At 71.1% G+C, this 9,541-nt stretch overlaps 3 protein-coding genes across 3 annotated transcripts; 1 reads left to right on the top strand and 2 right to left on the bottom strand.

Annotated features, from left to right (window-relative positions):
• Positions 1-2,548: 2,548 nt before the first annotated feature.
• On the bottom strand, positions 2,549-3,727 carry AURANDRAFT_28941 (hypothetical protein; the record flags this gene model as incomplete). The annotated part of the gene is made up of 2 exons (XM_009040553.1): positions 2,549-3,094; positions 3,314-3,727. Coding segments are annotated over 2 exons (960 nt in total), but the record flags the coding sequence as incomplete, so codon positions are not given.
• Positions 3,728-4,442: 715 nt separating this feature from the next.
• Positions 4,443-6,034, top strand: AURANDRAFT_65512 (hypothetical protein; the record flags this gene model as incomplete). The annotated part of the gene is made up of 4 exons (XM_009040438.1): positions 4,443-4,988; positions 5,110-5,408; positions 5,504-5,680; positions 5,803-6,034. 4 exons carry the CDS (start codon positions 4,443-4,445, stop codon positions 6,032-6,034), a joined length of 1,254 nt encoding a protein of 417 aa, XP_009038686.1.
• A 662-nt stretch (positions 6,035-6,696) lies between these two features.
• On the bottom strand, positions 6,697-8,978 carry AURANDRAFT_65513 (hypothetical protein; the record flags this gene model as incomplete). Its single annotated transcript, XM_009040552.1, has 3 exons — positions 6,697-7,413; positions 7,508-8,338; positions 8,538-8,978. 3 exons carry the CDS (start codon positions 8,976-8,978, stop codon positions 6,697-6,699), a joined length of 1,989 nt encoding a protein of 662 aa, XP_009038800.1.
• Positions 8,979-9,541: the final 563 nt, after the last annotated feature.

Raw genomic sequence — 9,541 nt, forward strand, 5'->3', positions numbered from 1 at the left:
TATTGTTTGCGGCATGCGCAACACGCAGCGCATGACAAGAGAGCGAAATTCCCAACTTCAAAGGCTCCTCTCTCGGCCGTTTTCCACTCGTTTCGGCTGACTTTTGGACGAGCGATCATTTCTTGGAACGGTCTCGAAGCGTGGACGCTTTTTCCGGAACGCGCGCGCGCGGAACGCTCACGTTGAATCACTCTTGTCCTGCCCAGGCAACACGCAGCGCATGACGTCGGCCCTGGAGCTCATGGAGGCGGACTACCAGGTCACGCTGGACCGCGTGCGCGAGGCCGAGGCGCGCGACGGGCTGCTCAGGCCATAAGGCCGCGCGGGCGCGCGTAACACGTCTCCGCGCGAAGCGCGCTCCCGCGCGACGCCGTCGCCGCGTACTCGCGCGCCTACCGCCGCTTAGCCGGCCTCACATGCGGGGGCGGTGGGCGGCGCGCGCGGACGCGGGCCGCGCGGGCCCGGACCGGTCGAGGCCGCTGGCGCTGCCGGGCCGGGAGCCCGTGGCCGCGGAGAGCTGGCGGGACGCGGTCGCGGAGAGCGCGCCCCGCGTGTCGCCGGCGCGGCGCTGGGCCTCGAAGGCGACGCGGAGCTGGGCGTACTGGCGCGCGTGGTCCGACGCGCGCTTGTCCGCGTCGCGCTTCGCCTCCTCCAAGTCCCGGAGGTACTGGACCGTCGCGTGCGCGGAGAGCTCGGACGTGACGCGCGCCTTGACGCGCGCGTCGACGGACGCCTCGAGGTCGCGGAGCGCGGCCCGCGCCGCCGCGAGCTCGCCGCGGAGCTCGTCGGCGTCGCCGCCCGCGCCGCCCGCGTAGTCGAAGGCCGTCGCGGGCCGCGGCGGCGCGTCGTCGCCGGCGCCGAGGTCCGCGCCCCGCAGCGTCGCGGAGAAGCCCGTCGTCGTCCGCGGCGGCTCGGGCGTGCGGTTGCTCAGGAGCGAGTCCGACGACCGCTGCTGCGCGTTCCGGACGGACTTGGCGCGCGGCGACGCGCGCGCGACGCCGTAGTAGAAGTCGCGCTCCGCGTCCGCGTCGCCCTCGCGGGGCTCGTCGAGGCCGCGCTGGGCCCGGTCCCGCTTCTTCACGGCGCGCAGCGTCGCCGGGAGCCGGTCCAGCGCCAGGCCCTCCGTCGACGGCGGCAGGTCGCCCGGCGGGATCGCCGGCGCGGCGACGTTGCTGCCGAGCTGGTGGAGCGGGTACTTGCCCGCCTTGACGCGCCGGAGCACGCGCGCGTGGCGGTCCACGGCGTCCCAGAGCGCCACGAGCTCGAGGTCCGCGGTCTCGAGCTGCGTCCGCTTCTTCGCGCGGTAGACGTTCAGCTGCGCGATGAACTTGGCCGCGTCCCGGTCCTTCTTGGAGAGCCAGTACCTGCGTGGAAATCAAATCTTCAACCCGACTTCAATGTGAGCGTATGCGACAGTTTCGACGCAAGCTCTTCGGCTGTGCCTCGAGAACTCGATGAGAGGAATCGATTCGTCCAAAAATTAGCCGAATCGACTTCGATTTGACCGAGCTCGAGAGGTTTGAAGTCTGTTTCTTTCGACGCCGTTCCAGTACTCGTACTGCTCCTTGAGGCGCGCTATCGTGCCCTCGGAGCCCGCCGCGCGGCCCTCGGCGCGCTGCGCGCGCGCCGCGGCCGCGGAGACCTTGCGGCCCATCTCCTTGACCGTCAACAGCTTCATCTTCGCGCGCGGGCCGACGGTGGCGCCGGGCAGGCCCCCGAGCGGGTTCGCGCTCCGCTCCTTGGCCAGGCGGCTGACGATGTCCTCGTTCTCCTTGACGAGCGCGGCGACCTGCGTCGCGTGCTCCGCCGCCTGCGCCTTGAGCAGCTCGTCCTTTAAAGCGATCGTCGCGTCCGCGCGCTTCGACGACTCGCGCTCCTTGTGCTGGGAGCCGAGCGTCGCCGTCATGACCTTGCGCTCGTTGAGCTCGATCTCCTTGTGGAGCGCGTCGATCTCGTCCTTCTTCGCGTCGAACTTGCGCTTGAGCGCGTCGAACTCGTCCTCGCGCTCCGCGAGGACGTTGATCAGCGCCTGGGGCACGTCCTGGGGCGAGCCGTACCCAAAGACCTTGGCCACGCGGCTCGCGATGCCCGTGACGACGGTAGACCCGCGGCGCATCTTCCCCGCGGCCACGGACGACCGCCGCCGCTGCTCGCCCTCCTTCCGGAAGGCCACGAAGGCCGCGGGCAGCGTCCCCTCCAAAAGACGCCCGTCGCCGAGGCGCACGCCGCCCGTGTTCTCGTCGACGGTGGCGCCGGCGACGCCCGCGGCGCGGAGCGCCGCCATGACCGCGCCCGTGACCGCGGCCTGCGTCTGCGCCGGGTTCTCCCGCCCGCCGCCGCCGCCGAGCGCCGCGCCCAACAACAAGCTCTCGACCTTGGACCCGCCGAGATCGCTGGACCCGAACTCGGCGACGTCGCGGCCGGTAGCTTCCGCGAGCGTCTTCTTGAGCTTCCGCGTGAACTCCTTCAGCCGCTCGATCTCGGCCCGGAGCGCGCGGATCTGCTCGTCCTTGGCCTTGTTCGCCTGGCCCTCCGTCTCGCCGACGCGGTGCACGCGCGGGTTGTTCGCGACCTTGCGGCACCGGTTCGCGAACTGGAGCGTGGACAGGCACTCCTCCGCGTGGGACCGCGTCGGCCGGATCGTCGCGAGCACGGACGTGTACGAATCCCCGCCCAGCGCGTTCTGCAGGAGCCGCGTGAGCTTCGAGTCGCGGTAGGGCACGTGGCCGTTGGACGCCGTCGGGTCCAGCGACACGATGACCTTGCCCAGCGCCGTCAGCGACTTGTTGATGTGGAGCGCCTCCTCCATGCGGATGCCACTGGACTCGGACTTCTTCAGGCGCTCGGAGCCGGCCAAATCCACGAGGTGCAGCTTGCCCATGACGCCGCTCGCGCCGCCGCGGCCGCCCTTGGCGATGGACACCTCGATCGTAAACACCGTGTGGGACCGCGAGGACGTGTCGTTCATCGAAGTCGACTCCGTCGCCCGGAGCCGGAGGCCGCGGTCGATGATGTTGAGCACGTCCGCGCTCGACTTCACTGCGAGCTTCGCTAGACCCTTGACGAAGACGACGCCGTCCTTGTCCTCGCGGATCTCCTCCTTGAGCTCGTACCAGTGGCCCTGGTCGCTCGCGTCGCCGCCCGCCTTCTGGAGGACCGGGGGCGCCGTGTTGATCGACAGCGACGACTTCGAGTTCGCGAGCCCCAGCCCCCCCGACTGCTGGCGCACGCCCAGCCCAAAGGTCTCGCCGCGCTGCTTCGCCGCGCCCTGGTAGATGTCGGACGTCTTCTCCGTCGACGGCCCGTGGATGACGCCGCGGCGCGCGCCGGGCAGCGACGCCTTGCCGAGGTCGCGGAGCGTGTCGCAGTAGACCTCCAGGAAGGACACGTTGACCTCGGCCTCGACGCCCGGCTGCGAGAGGCGGGAGAAGAGGTAGTCGACGGCCCGCGGGATGAGGCCCTGGCGGTCCGCGTCGGACCGGTCGACGCCGCCCTTGGGAAAGAACATCGAGTGCGTCTTGCCGGAGCCCGTCTGGCCGTAGGCGAAGCAGCAGGCGTTGTAGCCCCTGAGGATGTGGTCCACCTGCTCCTTGCAGACCGTCTTGAAGACCTCCTCCTGGACGGCCTCGCACCAGAAGACGCCGTCGAACTGGAACGCGTTGCCCCCGACGCCGCCCCACTGCTCGTGCTGGTCGCCCTCGGCGCCGGTCCGCTTCCACTGCTTCATGGTCAGCTTCTTCACGCGGCCCTTCTCGACCTCGCCGCGCTCAAAGAGCTCGTCGGCGGGCTCGTCGGACGCCTCCGGCGGCCGCGCGCGCACGAAGACCTTGACGTTCGCATTCTCGCTGACCTTCGTGTAGTCGGAGACGACCTGGTGCGCCATGGCGTCCCGCCGGGGCCGGCGGGGCCGGCGAAACGGCGCGCGGAAGCGGCGGAACCGGCCGCGCGGCCGGCGGCGACGAGCGGGCCCCGCGGCGGCGCCGCTGGGCAGCCCACCGTTTGAGCTCGCGGCAACTCGCGTTCACGCAAAGAATGTATCCAAGTCGCGCGATCTTACGGTCCGGTCCGTCGTCCGTTGCGGGGCTGGCTCCGTTATCCACGATGCCCTGGGTCCTCGACGACGACGTCGCCCTCCGCGAGCGGGAGCGGCGCCTCGACGACGCCTACCACACGCGGCGCTGGCCCTACACGGACGGCCGGCGGCGGCGTTCGCCGACGGCGACGACGACGCCTACGGGACGGCGACGGACGACGACGACGACGCGCTGCTCCACCGGGGCTACGGCCTGCCGCGCCAGTCCGGCGACGTCGTCGTCGAGGACCACGTCCACCACGCCCGCCCCCGGCGCGGCGTCGTGCGCCGCGGGCCCGCGGCGGTCCGCGGGCGCCGCTGCGGCGACGTCTGCGGCGAGCACGCGCGGACCCGCGCGACGACGGACCGTATGGCGGCGACGCACGCGCCGCGCCACGAGCGCCACGTCACGGTCGTGGACCACGAGCACCCCGTCTACGTGACGCGCGAGGTCGTCCACCGCCACCGGCGCGTCCGCTACGAACACGACGCGGAGCGCCACGTCGAGGTGCCGGGACGCGTGCGCGCGTGGGGCGGCTGCGGCGAGGGGCCGCGCCGCAGTTCGCCGGCGCGGTACCGCGTCGTCGGCGAGGGCTACGTCCCGCGGGACCGCGAGCCCTCCCCGCGGCGCGACCGCGCCGTCGGCCGCGCCCTCGGCCGCGGCCCGGCGCCGCTCGCCTACGGGTCCATGACGGACGGCTACTACCTCGCCAAGCCGCACGCCGCGGACTTTTTCGTCGACGGCGACCCCCTCCCGACCTACGACTTCACGCCGCGGTGCCGCGCGCCGGCCTACGGCCACCGCGCGCCCCCGACGTACGCGCGCGGCGCCTGCGGCTACGACGTCGGCCGGGCGCCGTCCTACGCGGCCCGCGCGTCCTACGCGGACTGGGCCGGCTCCGGCTTCGCCGCCGGCGTGCCGGCCTACGCCAGCGACCTGCGCTTCTAAGGACGAGCCAGGACGAGCGGCGCGCGAAGCTTGAACTTTCGATTGAGGGTCAGGTGCCGTGTTCCAGTGGGTGGCAATGGCTGCCCAGGCCGCCGCCGCCGACGGCGCGCCGGCGTTCTGGCGCGTGCGCAAGGGCGCCATCGTGCGCAGCGGCGCCGAGACGTCGAGCGCCCTGGTCTGCGAGCTCGACGCGAACCGGCTCGTGGCGACGGCGGAGGCGCGGACCGTCGGCGGCACGGTGCGCCTGCGGGTCGTCGAGCCCTGCGCCGGCTGGTGCTCGCAGAAGGTGCTGGACCCCGTGGCGGGCCTGGCGCTGGGCGCCCTCGACGCGCGGGCGCTCCTCGAGGTGCGCACCGCGGGCCGCAAGGGCGACGGCGTCTTCGCGCGGTCGCCGCTCCCCGCGGGCTGCTTCGTCGGAGAGCGAAACGGCCGCGCCGCTTCGGCCCCGACGCCGCGTCGGCGACGCGTGGCGCCGGCCGCAGGTACGAGGGCGAGCTCATCGACGAGGCCGAGGCCGACCGGCGCTACCCCGGCGGCGACAACCGCTTCCTCTACCGCGTCGACGACGCGGGCCTCTGCGTCGACGCGACGAACAGCGCGCACTTCAGCCGCTGGCTCAACCACAGCCGCGGCTGCTACAACCTGAGGACGCGGACGGAGTACGTCCCGGGGCCGCGCGTCGCCATCTACGCGTCGCGGCCGGCGTCCCGCGGCCGCGGCGACGTCCGAGCGCGTCCGACCGGGGACGACGGCGGACCGCCGCCACCGACGCGCGGCGTAGGTCGCGGCCCATCGACGCGGGCGACGAGCTCACCTTCGACTACGGCATGAGCTACTGGCACGACGGCGACGAGGTCATCGAGGACGCCTACGGCCTCGTGGCCGCCAAGTCCGCGGCCGCGCGCGCGGACGCCGACGCCGCGAACGCGAAGGGCCTCAGCGAGGCGGAGGCCAAGGCCGAGTTCGAGCGCATCTTCGGCCACCCGCCCGACCCGGGCGCCGCGCCGTCCTAAAGCCTCACGTACGCGTGTCTGTGCGCACAGCAGCTCCCCGGCCGGCTGCCCCCCTCCGTTCAAGTTCGAACGAGGATAATAAGAAGACGGCTCGCCGCGCGTCCCGGACAACAACAACAACAACCCGGGGGGCGCATACCTGCCGGAGCCCGCGGCCGCGTCGCCCGAGCGCTCACTGCGGGACGAACATCTTCCGGAGTAGCACCGCGCGGCGGACGCGCCGGCAAACGACAGGACCGCGCCGCAGCCGAATTTTTCGCCCGCGACGGCACCGCCGAGGTCCGTCGCCGCGTCGAAGGTCACGACAACTTCCGCGCCCGTGGACGAAAAGGTCGCGCCGGCGACGGCCGGCTCAGGCGGGATCGCCCCGGCCGCGCGGAGACCAAAAAAATATTCTCACATACAAGCTATATGAAGAAAAAAACTCTCATGCGAAGAATTCCACGTAGATCCAAAAAAATTAAAAAAATTCTTACTGTTGGTTTGCCTGTATTAGCGGCATTACTCGCCCAAAAAATTAGAGGGCCGGTAGCCCGGTTCCCAATTTTATACGCAACTCAATGAGAATACTTTGGTGACGAATAAAAACAGCCAATCAGAAGCGGCGAATAACAGCGGGGCGTGAGCGCGCCGTTACTGAAACTGCCGTATGTCCGGTACCGCTAGCGGTACCGGACATAGCTGAGGAGGAAGCCGGCGAAGGCGTCGAGGCGCGCCCAGAGGCACACGGTGCGAGCGGCGCTCCCGAGGACGTCCGCCGTCGCGGCCGGCGGGAGCTCGACGGCGTCGTCGGCGCCGTCGAAGGCGAGCGCGCCGCTCCCATCGTGGCCCGTCGTCGCCGTCGCGCCGGTGATTGTCCCGTCGAGGCTCCCGTAGTCGTCCGCGGCCGTCCCGTCGTCGAAGGAGTAGTACGCGACCAGCGTCGAGTGGGACACGTGCGTCGGCAGCGGCGTCGTCGCGTCCGATTCGTACGGATCCTGGCAGTCGTAGCCATTGACGCCGCAGTCGTAGCTACTGGTGCTGACGCACGTGCTCTCGCAGCAGTCTCCGCCGTCGTAGCACGGGTCCACGTTGTTGCTCGGGTCGCAGTAGCCGTCGCTGACGTAGGAAGGGTACGACGCGGCGCTGCAGTCCCAGCCGTGGTCGTATCCCGCGTCCCAGTAGTCCCAGTAGTCGTCCCATTGGGGCCAGTACGGCGTCGGCCACATCGTCGGGCTCGGGTCCGCGCCGCAGCCCGCGACGAGCAGCGCCAGCGCCAGCAGGAGCGCCATGGATCGCACGCGACCACCGCGCCTCAACGCGATGATCTCAGCCCGGACCGGGCTGCCATCTCGATAGTTGCCGCGGAAAGAAGATTCCGGGCCGTCGATGAAGGTCACCTCGATGACGTCATCGTTACCCGCGCGCGACCCGGCGCGGCTCCGTGCGTCACTGCGGCGGCGTCGCGGCGCGGTCCCCGTCGTCGTCCGCGACCGCGTCCTCGACGGCCCCGGCGCCGCCGCAGCCGCAGAGGGACATGGTCGACCGGCGCTGGCCCTGGACGCGGTCGAGCACGGCGCGCTCCTGGCTCTTCACGTGGAGGCGGATGGACGCGGCGCGGTCCTTGACCTGGGAGATGGAGTCGTTGAGGAGCTCGCCGAGGAGCGACGTGCAGAGCTTCGTCTCGAGGTGGAGCCGGCTGCCCACGAAGGCCCGGACGACGAAGGGCGCCTTGAGGCGCATGCCGTGGCCGTCCATGTCGAGGGCCAGGTCCTCGACGGTGATGCGGCCCACGCGGTACGCGTCGCCGGGCGCGCCGTCGCGGTGCGCGCGGTAGAGGAGCTTCGCCGTCGACGCGACGTCGTCGCGGAGCTTCTTCGCGTAGTCGCCGAGGAGCTTGGCGCGCCGCGCGGGCTCGCCGAGGGCCCGCGCGGACGCGAGCGCGCGCCGCGCGCCGCGGACGCGCGTCGCGTGGCCCGGCTCGTCGTCGAGCGCCGCGTCGCCGTCGCAGAGCTCGAGCTCGACGTCCGCGGGCTTGGCGTCGGCCCAGCGCGCGCGCCACGCGGCCTCGCGCGCGAGGCGCCGCGCCGCCGCGGCCTTCTCCGCGGCGAGCGTCGCGCGCGACGTGTGGCGGAACATGTCCGTGTTCGACACGGGCTTGCCGTCGACGTGCTGCTCCTCGACGAAGGCGCGCGACTCGCGCAAGAGCATGGTGGCCACGCTCCGCTCCGTGTAGCCGATGGCGAAGGCGCCGTCCCGCAGCTTGATGGGGCCGAAGACGGAGAGCATGCCGTGGAGGTCCTCGGTCGTCATCGTCATCTCCGCCTGCGCGGAACTCGAATCTTCGACCCGACTTCAATATGAGTGTGTTTGAAAGCTTCGACGCAAACTCTTCAGCTATGCTTCGAGGACTCGACGAGAGCAATCGACCCGTCCAAAAATCAGCCGAATCGACTTCGAATCGACCGAGCTAGAGAATTTCAAAGTTTGGTCGGGACGTCCCGAACCAGCGGTTGATTTCCACGCAGATCTCCGCCGCGCGCATGAAGTAGGGCGCCTTCCAGGCCACGCCCGGCACCTCGCCGTTGCCCACCTCGAGGTCGAAGACGCTCAAGCGATTCCAGCGCCACTCGAGGCGGCCGACGGTCACGCGCGCGCCGCCGAGCTCGCGGCTCAGCTCCGCGGCCATCTTCAGACCCAGCTTCGCCTCGACGCGGTCCCAGCAGAGCCAGACGGCGCCGGCGCCGAGGAGCAGCAGGAGCAGGCCGTGGGACAGGCAGTACCAGACCAGGTGCTTGAGCGCGGCCTCGATGGCCGCCGCGTGGAACCGCAGCCAGAGCAGCGCGAAGGCGCCGCACGCGACGGCGACCTTCGTGCGCCGCTCCGGGCCGGGCGGCGCGGGGGCGAGGGCGCGCGGGGCCGGGGCGGGGCTCGCCGCGGGGCTCGCCGCGGGGCTCCGGCCCATGGCCTAGGCCGGTGATGGGTTCAGGCCTCCCCCGGGCTGCCCATAGCTTTTCTTCGGCACCGTGGAGACGTGCTGGAGCACCTTTGGCCTTGGGCAGCCCGCCCGATGGTCGACATATGGATGCTCTGGAACGCTAGGAGTCTGACTCGTGAAGCTGAACGTTATCGCGCGTCGGGCGGCGACCTCGACGCGCTTTTGAGCGTGACAACCGGTAGCGCTGTCGGCGTTGATAACGTCGAGGACAGTGTTGCGCGCATCGAGGATGCGCCAGATGGAGCGACGCGCTTGTATTTCGCCGCTCGTCACGGCTGGTGCTTGGCCGTCGTGATCCTTCTCGAACGCGGCGCCGACGTCCACTTGGGTTGGCCGTCCAACGGCTGGACGCCGCTGCACGCCGCCGCTTCGCACGGCCACTTGAACGCGGCCGTTCGCCTGCTCGACGCGGGCGCGCGAGTCGAAGATCGCGGCCGGCGGGGAGCCACCGCGCTCCACCGCGCAGTCGGGCCGGCCATGTGCACGTTGTTCCTGAGTCGCGGCGCGTCGCCCGACGCGCGCGACGACGA

This window comes from Aureococcus anophagefferens, assembly GCF_000186865.1.
Source record: "Aureococcus anophagefferens unplaced genomic scaffold AURANscaffold_15, whole genome shotgun sequence".
NCBI classification, from domain to species: Eukaryota; class Pelagophyceae; order Pelagomonadales; family Pelagomonadaceae; genus Aureococcus; species Aureococcus anophagefferens.